This window comes from Schistosoma haematobium, chromosome 6, assembly GCF_000699445.3.
Source record: "Schistosoma haematobium chromosome 6, whole genome shotgun sequence".
NCBI classification, from domain to species: domain Eukaryota; kingdom Metazoa; phylum Platyhelminthes; class Trematoda; order Strigeidida; family Schistosomatidae; genus Schistosoma; species Schistosoma haematobium.
Window position 1 is genome coordinate 7,579,853 of NC_067201.1, and position 16,423 is coordinate 7,596,275.

The 16,423-nt window shown below is 32.9% G+C and overlaps 1 protein-coding gene across 2 annotated transcripts in view; it reads right to left on the reverse strand.

Moving 5' to 3' along the window:
* The window catches only part of INPP5B_1 (Type II inositol 1,4,5-trisphosphate 5-phosphatase), a 37,903-nt gene extending 23,227 nt beyond the window's left edge, over positions 1-14,676 (reverse strand). Inside the window, exons 1-4 of one of the 2 annotated variants that reach the window (XM_035730188.2) lie at positions 14,291-14,676; positions 10,780-10,865; positions 8,737-8,837; positions 3,639-3,886 (exon numbers count right to left, since the gene is read on the reverse strand). In XM_035730188.2, the coding sequence (XP_035587921.2) occupies positions 3,639-3,886; positions 8,737-8,837; positions 10,780-10,865; positions 14,291-14,467 (612 nt within the window). In that variant the 5' untranslated portion in view covers positions 14,468-14,676. Of the gene's footprint in view, positions 1-3,638; positions 3,887-8,736; positions 8,838-10,461; positions 10,866-14,290 lie in introns of both variants that reach the window. The other variant, XM_051216770.1, reaches the window with a different exon arrangement.
* Positions 14,677-16,423: the final 1,747 nt, after the last annotated feature.

Sequence of the window (16,423 nt, forward strand, 5' to 3'; positions counted from 1 at the left end):
TAGCAAAAAGATAAATTAGACGAGAGGATAATTTATGGATAAACCAATTAGCTTTATGACAACAGGTATTGAATTTTGGCACGAAATTCATTCATCTTTTTTGTTAAATAGCGTTTTCGGATTTTAGTTGATGTTAATTAATGATAAAAACCTCAAGTCAAATTCTTAACCCCAACTATGAGCTATAAATCAGAATCCTTATTATTCACATAGGTTTATAAACCTCATTTAACCATACTACGTAAATGGACATTTTCAAGGTCGCTTTAGCGTCTCTGAAATGTCGTTCATCAATTATAGTGTCACCATATTACTTTTAAACATTGAAAATTTCAGCGATTTAGACAAAATTATGCTATCCAAATTTTTTTGGATGATAACTGGTAAAAGTAATATGGCTAGTTCGAATACATCCTCTCAAAAACCATTTTTAAGAATCCAAAAACCAATTCAGTATTATTATCAAGGTTTAATTTGATAATTTTAAATTAATAGAGCATAAAGTTGTCTGTTAATAATAAAAAAATCAGTGATATATTTGTAATATTCTAATGAGTTGATTCCTGTTTTTTCGAAATTCATTATGAATTGCTTCTTTAAGTAATAAATAAATAGTGGTATGGAGATTCGTGGATTTGCAGTATTTTCAAAGTTCAGTTCACGAGTCGAAATCACCATCCCGTACGTAGGATTGCCGATGTGCACTGTTGAGAAGTCCCATACTAGGATGAAACGAGAGTCCTGTACTTCCAGGTTTTCACTGGTGGTCTAGCATAGATCGACTCGTGAACTCAACTTTAAAAATAAATAAATAATCAAATTCAATTATTATAAATTTAAATACTTGAGTGGAATAAGTCAAAATTGTTAGTACAATTAAAACAAGTTTGAAAGTACTAATGTTATATTATTCAGGTCAAGCATAAGACAATAAGTGTATTTGTTCGTGTATTTATTAGTGAGTGTGAAAGAATGTAATATTTGGGTTTAGAAGTAGAGCCAATTTGTTCGTTTGTTACCGGTGTGATATTTAAACAGAATAAATATGGTTTTTCATATCAATTTGATGGATTTAAAAAATAGCATGTAATGTTAATGACGAAATAGGTTGTGGATCCTTGGATTTCATGGGATTATTAAGTTTTTTTGTGTAGCTTTGATATTGCCTGGGAAGAGTAAAGATTACAGTAGAAGATTTTTCTTAGATAGAACGCATCACATTTGACACAATTTAACCTCTAAACACAATTCTCTATAAAAATTGAGAATGGGAATCTTTTCTTTTTATTGACCTAATGCATTCTGAAGAATGATGATAGTTTTAAAGGATCAGTAAATTGTGGAAGTAATCCAACGATAGATCACATATTTTTACTAGAATAAAAGACTGATTGTAGGATAAATACCATTCAACTTTCATCTGATACTAATCTAGTTTAATCGAAGTTCAGCTGATATTTCAATATACCATAAAAAAAGATACACCAAGCAATAAATAATTTCAATAGTTGATATGATGAGTCAATTGAAGCTAGACCACCATGGAAAACCTAGAAGCACTGGACGGCCGTAACTGTTAAACTTGATAGACTTATCAATTTACGTTTAAATTAATGTGTGCCTATGTAATATCTAACAAAATTTTCCAATTATCAGTTTATTCTGATAAAATAGATTCTCTTTAGTAGGTGATAGAATCAAAAAGTACTTTTTTATTATAACAAAATAAGAACAGAAAGATATCACATTTCACAAGTTTCTTTCAGCTGATTAAAGTACAAACAGAAGTGGAAACAGTTGTTTTTAAATTCTATAAATCTACTCAATAGTATAGGTATTTAAATATTGTACAGTTTCGGGTGATATATTGAAACTATGTTGAGAGAAAAGTGTTTTTGTTCATACTTTATTTGAGCTAATAACTGAGAAATGCACGTTTAATGTATTCATTATATCTTGCATACATGATCTAGATCAAGTTTAACAGAAATAAAATGTTTATAATTCCCGTTTATATATCACATACAGTGTGATGGTAAGACTATTACATAACCTTAAGTTTACAGAATAACAATTCTTAAATATGTGAAAGAGTACATTGATTAAATGTACAAACTATATTTCATCCACTAGAAGTAAATTCATTGACTAGTGAAAACGTAAAGGTGTATTGAACTAGATGACCAACATAACATGTTTTATATTGTCTCAACTTATTTTGTAATATTTCATACACTGAATAAATGTTTCTCAAAAAGAATTTTCATATTTCTTGTTTATTACACTTATTAATTGTATCGATACATACCATGATTTCTTCTCATAAACTATCAATAAAATTAATACCGGTTGATTAATCACAATAAATGTTACATGAAATCTGATATGTAGACACAAACGATTTTGTAATTTCAAAGAAAAATCAATAAATTATTATTTCCTATATACACCCATACAGCTAATACAAACACTTTGAAACTATCCACCTTGCTTTTTCTGGAACGTTAACATCACAAATCCGTATAATTTAAAAATCTAATCGAATATCCAATAACACCGGCAGATAATTGATTCATTCAATTTCCGAATTGTTAAACAATATTATATACACTTATTTTACAACTTCGCTCATTGATCATCCTGAAGCAGATATAAAACGGTGGTATAATTTTTCTAGTGAAGGTAGTACATCTTTATCAACTGAGGTGATTGTAACATCTGTTGCATATATCCAATCACCAACTACCTCAATATGCGATATTGTCTGATGTAGAAGTAGGTTGGAAGAAAGCTGGAGACGGCACCAGTCCACCAAATCATTGGTAATTAGATTGATCTATGTCAATATGTTTAGACTACCTGACTGAGGTCTGCGTGATTATCATATCTAGTAGTTAAAGACTTTGAATGATATAGCTCAAAATTGTTTGCAAAGGCAAATATGCCTCCATTCTCTGTCTTCCTACAAATCTTAAGCTTCTAAATTCATCGTAATTTATTTTTATTTTATCGCACTAATTCATATTTTCTCGTATCATATCTTCAATACCATTACTACTGTTACTAACTCTACTACTCTAGGATTTACCCTAACTGATGTGTGGGCGAGAAGGATAATGATTGGTTGTCTGCTTAGTCAGACATGTAAATAGTCTAACAGGTGTCAGATGAGTTATATATTCCTCTATCCTTATTATTATTACTACTCACTTATTAGTGATTGTTCATTGTTGTTGGATTGTGTCGGGTTTTGGTGTGGACATATATTTACGTTGTAGTCAGGCTAATCACATATTCTTGATCTGAGTTGTGTTGAATTCCTGTAGAATAGACACTGGTTGGGAATCTAGTATAGATATTCGTCTAAGGTAAATTGACGTCCTATACGTGCAAACGTGGAAACCCAATCGTTATTACATTAGTCGAAGTAAAAACCGAGCGTTATAACACTAACAGTTTCGGTTGTGTGTTTTTTGATAAAACGATTTGAATTATTCTTTTGAAAATAAAGTTCACCTAACTGATAATAAATTGCCGAAAGATATTGTACAGATTTTTTTCTAAAAAAAAAGTTATCTATCGTTTTTCAATGTCTAAAAACCTAAAACAAAAGGTTTTTCATTATAAAAAAAACTTACACGACATTGTGATTTCCCATTCTCTACTTTCATTTGATTATCATTAAAATGTTTTAATGAATCTATATGACCAATCAAAATAGATTCTTTATCATAACTTATATTATTATGATTATGATTATTCTTTAATGATACATTATGTTGACTTTTATTTATAGGATTCAAATTTTCATGTATTAATAAATTATTTTGATGATTATGATTGAATAACCATCGTCTACCAGTTACATAAATATGATCAGGTTCATCTAATCAAGTATAAAAACAAACAAACAATTAAATGCTATGAATGAATATTGTATTTACTGATAAGATAAAATATTACATCTATTAAAATGAATATTGAATGAAATAAAATGTATCATAAAACACTTAATTATAATAAGGAGTAGAATAGGATTAAAATGCAAGAGATCAGTTTCATCTTATATAGAATTCTATAGCTTTGTCAACTTATATCCCACTGTTGATGTTCACATTGAGAGGTAAATATAGAAACTTACACTTCCGGTCACAACGCATTAATCACTGAGCTATTGAGTTCAAAAAGTCAGCAATTTGTTCAACAGGTATGTTATTTATAGAGTTATTACAAAGGGTATAATGATCACGTTATTAATTGAGATTTCCAAATTGGATAAAATATGCTTACTGGATTACATTGTTAGCCATAATTCGTCTCTCATAAAAAGCTCGTAATGAAATTCCCATAACCGGTGGAATCCTGATTGGATATGCATATTCTAAAAAGAAGTGTTCAAATTTCTGTCCGAATTCAGTAATGGGATAGTGTTATGGTTAACATAACAAAGTGACCTGATTTAAATAGCCATTGGAAGGAGAGAAGCATTAAATGGTTATTTCTTCCTAATATATCAGTCTTCAACTGCGACCGTTGACAACCCCATAGAAGATAGAGCCCACGATCTTTAAGCCCCCGGTAAGATTGTAGATGGGCACCATTGAAGGCTCCCATAATAAAATAGCTGTTTAGTTCTTGCTGACTTTTCAACGGCTCTTTAATCACATACAGTTTGTAATGCTAACTATAAAATCCAAAAGTTTTCACAAACCTACTGTATAATAATGGTATAATTCAGACACTTATTAATGATAATAAGAGCAAAAACAATTGATTGCAGATTATCTAGCGCTCCATAGACCTGATATTAACTAATTAGGTTTTCTATTCTTTTCAATCTTGATTTCTTCACACAGAAGTTTTGTCTTATTAATCTATTTGATCGTAATTCTACTTTTTTAAAAAGAACTTAACTAGATAACATAGGCAACTTGTGGAATTAATTTTTATCAATATTTACAGCAACTAAACCTTGACGTTCAACTATCATAAATATTTACCCCCCCCCAAAAAAAGCCTAGAAACTATAACCATACCAGTTACTAACCATAAATACTTAATCAGTTCATAAACTTTCATATTAAGCTTTTCTTTTATGGTTGATATTATGAAAGCTATTTTTTTAAAGAAAGATCTACAATACTAATATATTTTGTTCATTTAACTAAATACAATTAAGTATTATAAAAATATACGAATAATTATTGATTGTCAATTCTTGAATAATATCCAAGTAGTGTATAAGTTTCCTTCTTCATTTGCATTCACAATTAAATATTAAATCAATGATTAAGTAGAAAGTGCTGTGTTTCCAATGTAACCAAAAAGGAATAATGGAATCGATTGGTAAAAAGACTAAGTTCCATCTTTATAAAATTAATTAATTTAATTAATGAAACCAAATTTTTAAAACATACCACATTAACAAAAGCATTTAAGTAACTTTATAATATCTATCATATTAAATTACATATTATTCTGAATACTTCAATAAACAAAATATTAGAACTAAATAATGATTGAGAAGATTTGTAACTTAGGTAGATGTTTTTACAAATGTTAAATTTTCTTAGGTAGAACGATTTATATACTGACTTTTTTATTGTCACTTTAAACAACATTCTCAGATCAACTTGACAATAAAAGTTCAACGATTAAACCATCTAGTTCAGTGCGCTGACCAACATCAACAACTTAATAATCTTATAACATGATATTTTGTGAATATAGAGAACAAGAACGAAGATTGGTGCAGAATAATATGAATTCATTTTATTTCGTTAGGTTATCATCAGCTGCTTACAACCTATAATATTTGAAAATCAACGACATTACAGATATTGACATACTTATACATACGTGGGTGATTAAGGATGAATATGTGTATCATGACGTAGTGATGATTCCGATAGAGTTAATGAGGTCATAGAAAATTTGTTTCGGACCAATAAAGTTTGGAAGGGAAAAACGTCTAAAACCAGATCTGTTTACAAAAGAAAGAGACAGTAATAAATATTTCTTTGCTCTGTTAACATTAGACCCCCTTTTTATTTATTACGTCATTCATTCCTTCAACTCTTTCAAAAACTTAAATTACGTCACTGTCATTTCCTTTAATTCATAACTGACTGATTTCAATTCAAATCTTTCTTTATTGCCATTATTCTATTTTTAGTTGCTTCATCATACAATCATTTATTGCTTGTTAACTCCATGAGTTCTAATCATTATTTCAAAGATTAAGAAGTTTCCCTTCCAAACTTTATTGGTCCGAAACAATTTTTCTATGACCTCATTAACTCTATCGGAATCATCACTACGTCATGATACACATATTCTTCCTTAATCACCCACGTATGTATAAGTATATCAATATCTGTAATATCATTGATTTTCAAATATTATAGGTTGTAAGCAGCTGATGATAACCTAACGAAATAAAATGAATTCATATTATTCTGTACCGAGCTTCGTTCTTGCTCTTTTTAATATAATAAAGGGAACTATGTGCATGAAACTTTGTGAATAGTTAATACAAAGGGGAAATCAGATAAACTGACATAGTCTTAGTCATTTACAATATTGTAAATGTAAGCTTACAGATTTTAAATAAGGACTATTTAATTTTCAGTTAAGGGTTGTGAACAGTGTTAAATTTGATTGAAATCACGAACCGATCGATGTTAAACTATCATTGAAAACTTGAAAGCACTGGACGGCCGTTTCGTCCCAATATGATTCAAACCCAGGACCTTCGGTCTCGCGCGCGAATGCTAAACATCTAGACCAGTGAGCCAACATCCAACGGTTTTAATGTCCAACTTCAACAGATGCTTCCAAGTTTTCGATGGTACTCTAACATTGGTTGGTTCATAATTTTGATAATACTATTTAATTATTTATTCAATCCCGAAAACCTTTCAATAATATATGTATAACTAGATTAAATCCACCTTTCTGTTAAATCTTTAATATTCTACTTATTGTTGATTCATTGTTTACAAACGTTTTTAATGTTAATCCATATACTACCTATTGGAATTTTACTCTCTGCTATTTCATGAAATAAACGTATTATAACTCAAAATGTTAATTACTTTAAGGTACAATCTCATATGGTACCGGTATTTCTTAAGTTCTGATCAACAGTCAAAGAGATTGCCCGAGTTTAAAGCGGATAATAGAGTTCAAAATTTAAACAGAAATTATTCTCTAATCTGTTTGGGTCCGTCGTAATCGATCACTGAAATTATTCCAAAATTTTAATCAATTTACATTCTATTATAAATGCTTAAAAGCCCACACTCAAATGTTTTGTAGTCTCTATCGCACAGTAAACTTGGATAGACAGTCATTAAACACCAGAAAGCACTGTACAGCTGTTTTATCCTAATATTGGATTCAATAGTGTACATCTCATCAGAAATCGAACCGAACTTTCTCTAAACTACTTGAAAACCAGCAAACATAGAGTGTCAAGTTAGTCGATTGTTAGCCAAACGTTATTCACGTCCCAAATCAGAAGTCTAACTCGATTAATAATTAGTTATTTTGAGGTTCTTTAAACATAAGAATGTGACGAATCTTATATTTCTTTATGCAATAATAAAATTAAGTGGTTTTAGTACATTAGGATACTTCACCATGTACTTAGATCTTTAATTTTAAGAAACTATTCCAGATCTAAAAAAATTATTACTCAAGCAAAGATTTGGCCAGTAAATACATCAAACTTTATTGTCCTCCACAATAAATCTGTCCAATAATATATAATCTATCAACAGTTCTCTCAATCTCGGTGTGGTGTTACAATATATCAATTGTTTAATATACAAGTGACTGTTTTTTTTATTACGTGAACATGATGTTTATTACAAGTTGACATTAGTCGGCAGACTACTTAGAATTTAAAAGAAACAATATAAATGTTGCATCCTAATTCGGAGATTTTTAATTAGTGCACAGTCATGACACAATATAGCACGAAACTCTGAAGATTTCATTATATTCATATTTGTGTTAAATGTGCTTTTCAAACCCTAGTATTTATTAATACTATTGAAATGATACAATAAGACTTCTTTATTCATTTTAAATAATCCACTTTAAAGGAGATATTTTTCATGGGACAACATTAAATCAATCGGGAATTTTTAGATTTTGATAGATAATCTTGCATTCCTAACTTATAAAATGGAGTATAAATAACGTTAGTCGGTATACGTATTTATTGTAGCAGCTAGCACTGTTAGATACCTACACGATTTATCTTGAATTTTGGGCAGATGATTTATTCTAATGTTCTCAGTCATTTTGTCATTCTCATGTGTAACCTTCAGTATGTTTGTATTATTATGCGATGTGACGATATTCTAAGATCATTCATGCCTTTTAATATTGAGTTGCATTTCAATTGAGTTGGCGATTTGACCTTCTCCATCTCTCATCTTAGCGTCTTTCTGAGCATGTGAGTATACGAAATAAAGCCGTCCAACTTAATTCGCATTTGACGTTTTATCACCCCCGTCACTCAAACAAGGTTAGCCTAAGTAGAACGTACGATATATATATATATATACGTGTATTTATTCAAAAAATTAATCCAGAAATTTTAACCAAAGTCAGTTATTCCAGATTGACGCATTAGAACTAGTGATTTAGACTATTTGTTTCAAAAAACTACAAAAAGCAGTTATAATGTTAACGTTAATTAATAATAACTTATGAGTAACTTACCTACCTCACAACTGAATTCATCGTTCAACAGAATTATATCACGTAATATCAGACCTGTTTGATTCAAGTCTGAATTTTGTAATCGAATGAATATGAAAATGCTGAAAACAATAAACGTATAATCAATAAAAGGTGCATGTAAGTTGTTACATAAACTAACAGAAAATTATCTAACACAAAGTAAAGTAAGTTTATGTAAATAAGATCCGTTTCTTTTTCAAAACTACAAATTCCAAACTTCAAAACGTGGGTAACAGCTAACTATTTCGCTCACAGGTCTGTGCAACAATAAAACAAATTCTTTGATCAAGCCTAAGTCTGTGTCATTGTCTGCAAGTCATCGAGTCAATAATTGACACTCATTAGCTATTTTATAAAACGGAGTAAATAAAAAAGTGATCTAAGCGGAAGGGATGTTCCTAAAACTAAATTTTTTGACTGGCTGATGTTTACTGGCTTACGATAGCAGCTGGCCACGCAATTAAAGTTTCCTGGATGTGATCACGGGGAAATTTGTGGATACGTACCTTGATAACATATTTATTCAGTCTTCTAGACTATGGCATTTTTGAGAATGGTATTATACCATATGTCCAATTATAACTATTTTGAACTCTCGAACTTAGTTGTCTGCAGATAACAGTTATATAAATGGACATATGATCACAATTGATTGATCACTGGGTGGTGATCAATCTCATGCTTGTCTAGTCCTTATTAGTGCAGATCGAATGCTATCGATCATGTTGCAATGTGGCCACCAGTCTAGGTGACTCGACACTGCGGGCACTATGTATTGAGATTAGATGGTGGTTGGAGGTAGTCAACAGGAAACCCTGGACCCGGGTTTCGTGCTACTTGGCACTCGTCAGCAAGGTGTACCTGTAATCTTGAGGGAACTGGTGCTCCTTGGCGGAACGAAACCCGGGTCCAGGGTTTCCTGTTGACTACCTCCAACCACCATCTAATCTCAATACATAGTGCCCGCAGTGTCGAGTCACCTAGACTGGTGGCCACATTGCAACATGATCGATAGCATTTGATCTGCACTAATAAGGACTAGACAAGCATGAGATTGATCACCACCCAGTGATCAATCAATTGTGATTACATCTCAGTCCTACAGGAGGTTAGTCACGGCTCGGATAGCTCAGTGGTAACGTCTCTGACTGTGAAGCTGGGTGACACGAGATCGAATCCGCCAGGGAGCACCAGTTCCCTCAAGATTACAGGTACACCTTGCTGACGAGTGCCAAGTAGCACGAAACCCGGGTCCAGGGTTTCCTGTTGACTACCTCCAACCACCATCGAATCTCAGGACATATGATCATTCAAATATTCAGATCATGAGTATCAATAAACAACCTGGACGAATTTCAAAACGCAGTGTGAAATCGGTGTTGTTAAAGCCTTAATTACAACCAAAATGAATTTGCTTTTCTTTCCTATTGTACTGATTTGCAGTATCCTATAAAATATTGCTTTATATTACCACGATACATAAACCTTTTTTGACTTATTCAAACCTATTAAACATTACACCATTCCACATCAGCTTTGCTTTGCGTTGAACTATTGTGTTGCACGTAGTAGATGTGAAGCTTTAACGATAGGCGAAAAATCACAGTCAGAGGAATATAAAGTAACAATTTAATATAAAGATATAAATGACGTATATGCAAGAAAAAATAACTCTGAAAATCGAGACGATAGAATCAATCATACTTTTAAAAACAATTTATTTCCTAAGTTTTAATTGGCGATTCTGGTTTTTGGAACATGATTATTTCTGTAGAAGAATAATATGTTGATGAAATACTATAAGGCCAAATTAATCTCTCATTTGAGTAGTAAGGCTGAAAACAGTCTCATCAAGACGGATTCCTCTAAGTATCTATGTTTAAAGCATTTAGTCAAAATAAAATAGGATATTACATCAGGTTCATCTTGGTCTGAAATAGAAATTATGAAAAAAAGTAAACAAAGAGATTCTTTTAAAAGTCACTTTGAGAGGGGTTATTGTCTGGACATATTCAGACATACGCGCTTTGCTTAGAAGGTTGATTTTGAATAACGGATGTAATAAAATTCAGATGTTTTCCGTATTCGTTAATATAGACAGGGAACGCCTAGAAAGAAATCAACATAAAAAAATAAAATATGGATATTTGTCAAACCAAATGAATAAATCTTACAACATCGGTCAAGTTTTAATGCCCTTCTTGTTCGCTTATAAATCCTGTCATCTGTTATGCAGATTTTGTAAAAATGTTTACTCGGATGCTACTGAGGATTTTTAGACGATTTATCAGTACGATCAGTGTTCCTGTTGATTTATTAAGCTTCTTTAAACTTAATATCACTGTCAAAAGGAACATTCATGAAATTCAAGTGTTGTAACATGAAACTTTTCGGTTACCGACTAGATTTTATGCTACCACGATCTCTATAAGGACTAAGTCTACAAACCGAAATATCAATTGTTATATTGATAGGGAGGTGGAAGTTTGTACATCTTCTGATGGCTGAAAAGTTTATGATGGAACTACAGACAAGTAAAAATCGACTACTTTATACGGTTGTAATATATTTCGAACAGTTTTCGACTAATAATCACAGTCTTCCGAGCACTAGATTTGATTCATTAAAACAACGTTTGTCCCATTTATTACCAACGGTGAATGATAATCATTATCTCCGATTATTCCTTTTTAAAGGCAACTAAGTTTTCGGAATGAATACTAGAGAAACAATAATGGAGGAATAAACTGTATAAGCAAAAAAAATTTCGCTGCTAACTAAACTATTATCAGCATCACTTATTTTGAAGTGACATAATGTCAGTTAAACCGGTCAAAGATACAGAACTCCACTTTTTCAGTCAGTTAGCTATAAAATAAATGTGAAAGAATATGTACGATGCTAACTTTTAATGCACACCCCATACATACTTTCAGAAACCATTAAACCACAACTCAAACTGATTTGAACTTGTAAAACCATATCTGTAGCATCAAAATTATTCTAATTATCCTGCAAGTGTTTAACGTAAACACATTATACGTCAAAACTATGCAGATACGCGTAAATCTCCACGCTAGATATATCAGATATGTAATTAAAATATAAGAGGTGAGAAGTCAAACTTTTGTTATCCGTCTGAGTGGCTGATTAGTGGTTTAATAGATGGCAGGAATATTTATATCTACGAACAATCAGTTTTCGAAAGCTAGTTAAGGTGTAGAATGAATATCACTGATTCACTTAAGTATGAAATTATTATTTCATAATGATCAAAATTATTAGCAAAACGTAATCCAATAAGTCTTGATGAATTAGAGACAAAATTCTCTGTAGATTAGGCAAACAGGGCAACAAGCAACTGTAACTTCAACAAACTTCTGTAAAAAAATGGCTAAAAGAAATCTTTTTAGAATAACTACGATATTCGACATGTCACTTGGTCAACGTGAGTTACCTATGAACTGGGAGAATGCAGTTATCACTTTAATACATAAAACAGGATTAACACAACTTTCATCCAACTACAAACCTGTCGGCCTCATTAGTGTCGTAGACAAAATGCTGGAAATAATAATCAAAAGACTATAATGTCATTCGTGGAACCCAACGACTTGTTAAACAGCGAACAACATGGTCTCAGAAAAGTTATTTTGCACAACACATTTCCTCGTAGCAAGAAAGAAATAGATTGAAGCTCTGGATAATGGACAAACACTGGATTTTGTCTACATAAACTTCAGAGAAGCATTTGATAAGGTGCCGAAATTAGATTACTCTTGAAGCTGGAAAATCTAGGCATTATCCTACCTCTCCTAATATAGCTTAGGGGTTTCTTGGCAGGTTGTAGAGAGAAAGTAAAAACAAATTACAAGTGCTCCACCTGAAAAAAAGTACGTAGTGGAGAACCACAACGCTCTGTCTTAGGTTATTTACTTTGTATATTGTATAAAAATGAACTCTCAAGTAGAATTGGTTCCCAGCTGCTACCATGCGCTTGTAGGGCCAGTGAAATGTCACTGAGCCCTAGCCAAATCATCCGGCAGTTGGATCACTGAATGTCGAACAGATCGTCGCTCCCTGCCAAGGTCATGTACAACCAACGCGCATTAGTTAATGGTATGCCATGGACTGGCCCATGCGGCAGTGGTCTTACTTTCGCTTGTATCTACTTTAACTAATATATTTCTGTAATAACGTCCTTTGTGTTGTACAGTCTTCAAAGCATCTATAGTACCTTGTTACGTCAATGGGGGTAGTCCACGTACGGTGCTGACCACGAGGTGTGACTTCGATGTTAGTTGGTTCGTCACACCATTCACGTCTAACTCGAGTAGGCCTCCAATCATTTCGACATAGATCATCTACGTTGGTGATCTACACGCTGATGACGTGAAAAATCTGGAGCGAAATAACAGGAGACACAGATGCATGTACACTTCAGGCGGACTTAGAAATTCTGATTAGCGGATCTGAAAAATTGGCTGATGCACATCAACACGGCCAGGTGTGTCTGCATGCACTTTTGGGATACAATGGTGAATAAGTACAGTATAGACGAAGTGCCTGGGGTGACAGTGGCTCATGATATTATGGCCACGGCCTACTGATATGAGATCACCGATAAAGGGTTTAAAACCCTGTGAGCATTTACCAAGTTAGGTACTATCATGTTCATTACAGTACACATAACCCTAGTGGGAACTAAACTTGAAAACTGCGTCCAGAATCCAGACCTCTTCACTCTGTCCTACCTCAGATTAAGAGGTGACTTGACGATGATGTATGGAATATCAAGAAATATTTGTGAGTCTGATATATCCTTTCTTCTTCTACCTTACAAGTCTGGACAACTCAGGACACATCGCAGGTGAGTAGAAAAGCCAAGAGCGAACAAAATACCAGTGGCATACATGTTTTCGCACTGAGTTATCAATTCTTGGGACCTGTTACCAGAAGCAGTGGTGTCCGCACCCACACGTGACTCAACCACTAGACACTAACAGAAACATACTATAAAAAGAAAAACATAGGTTTTCTGCTTTTGCTACACAAATCTGAATGTAAATGTGACTATGAAACCAACTTACAGACAGGTGAGCTTCTAGATAAACAGAGTTCGTTCTTATGACTAAAGATAATATGACTGACCCAGGATAAGCATTGTCTCTAATTTTCGATTCAAAAAACCGGATTCACGATTACTCTGTATAAAAACTGAGCAAATACTGAAGAATCTTGTTTTGCAGGAACTGAGAAACATTTTTACCCAACACTAATTAATGAATGACGAAAATTATGGTTTTACGTATGCATGTATTCACCCGATCGACCGCTTTCAAGATGCAGCAGTAGACAACATCCATCTTATATGTCAATGAGATTTTAACCGAATCGTTATCACGAAAATTCATGACAATAAAAGTAAGTACATGTATTCACTCATTACTGAATTAAAATTACGGGGAAGTTTTACGAAACCCAACCAGGAGTGTCTGATATGAGAAACCAGAAATTATTCAAAATAACTCACGACGTTGCACAAGTCTTCTGATTCTTCCAATTTGCAATTCTTTAGAGATAACTTATCACTGATAACTTGATGACTCCTCTCTGACTTATTGCGATTAGAAAACGGTTCAGGTGCACTAAATGAATGCAGATTTAAATACTTTTGCACAGTGCATGATAAGGTACTTCCAAAAGCCATTAGGTTCACTTAAAGATCAATCCCAAGATTGTACACGTTAAGTCGTTACTCTATTAAATTTCCTCAACATCTTCAATATCCAATATCTCGATGAACGTGTATAAACTGCTAGATTCATTTTCTCATGCTTCTCTTTGTCAAGTTGTGGTTCTAAATCGTCGATAATAAGCTTATATCTCTAATAGCGTGCATTTAAATTAAAGGTACTCTATGTGCAGGTATAGTACTCAAGCCAGTGTTTCTTAGGAATTCAGAGAAACAGACGCACCAGCGAGAGACAGAACGTATTTCGAATGCTTCTAATGGGAGTCAAAAGCAGCAAGGAATGAGGGCAGACTGACAGTGGCGAATATAAGTGAGATTGCAAATGCATTACAATAATAACTAATTTACCATTTGCATATGTATTGATGTGAAAAGTCAGTTCTACGTCCTTTTTGTTTAATACAGACAGTTTGACTTTTCAGTTGCACTAGTGGTAGTTATTTTAAAGGCTCTTGGAAACTAGGGTATTTAAAGGGTATTTGATTCATTTAGGCGATTTAATCCAGGGGAAGTCGCTCCACCCGCTATCATCCTAATGTTGCATCTAATGGCTGAATCGCCTTCTTTTTTTGATGAACTAGTCAGGTTGGTTCAAGCTGACTCAATGCACCATTTTTGTTACATCTTTGTATTTCTGGGTAATGGAATGATACTGCCTAAACTTTTCAGAGGTAGAGTTTCAAGTTGATTTTACGTTTACCTTTCTATTATCATGACGTCCATTATGAACTTGAAATTATCTAAAGTTAAATGACCTTTAGCATTTTTATTTTATTTCTAAAGACTTTCTTGGACTAGACAATGAGTTTTAGAAGCAAACGGGGGGAACATAGCGACCCTAAGAGATGTCTCTGCAACGCTGTAAGCTTGAGTGTTGTACACTTGTCCATGTAGCTTCGGTCCCTGTAGTTAGTTGCAACTGAACCACACGGCGTGCCTGTTTTTGCCGCACCATCCGAAGTTGTGAGTTGACGCAACTTGAAGTTAAATAACAGAATTCACTATGATCCTATTAGGCTACTGCAACTAGGTTCTGTTATGTGTTTATGTTTTCACACACAATGGCGCAACGTAAAAGACTAGGAATTTTTAGAAGACTTAAATTTAGGAGCATTAAGAAAGAATGTTATAAATAATGAAAATTAGTTGCGCTAAAATATTATTATTCTGCCGATTTACGCAACGTTTAAGATCCAAAACATGTGTCTGTGCTCATCTATGAGCCCCATGTCACTTGAGTGAAAGAAATAGTGAGGCAATGCATAGCACTTATATTGATAAGAAGTAATAAATTATTCCTCAGTGCTTTTTGTTCAGTGGATGGTAATTTGTAGGTCGCATTATGAACTATCGTGTAAACCGTTAAGAAATATTACGTTTCTAATAATCCTAAATATCGTCTGACACTGTCGGTTAGAAAAATGATGAAATTTTGTCAGTTTAAAATCCTAAAATTTCATTCAACTATGATTTTTAGCCTTCTATTTAGCTACAGACTTAATGGCGTCACTAGAGGTCATCAGTGGACAATCATTTGAGTGTAATTCGTCATTATACATCAAAGTCATTGACTATGAGAAGACGTTTGACAATATGGATAGAAGAATCTTATGGGACCATCTTCGACACTATACTGTACCTCAGAGATCGTCACCATAATACAGTATTCCTACGAAGGAATTTCGTGCCTTAAGGTAACCCTCGTGCTATTGATAGAAGAAACCAGAGAAGTAGTGAATAGGTCTTTATTTCGATCTTCGCGCAGTCACAGTGGAGCGTGGGATTATCTGTTCAGACAAACAAAGGCTCTCAACATTCAATATAAGATAATAGGGAATATAACGCTTATACAAAACAAGGAAGTGAATGAATACTTGAACAATACTGTTTTAGCATATGCTTGGTTGTTTG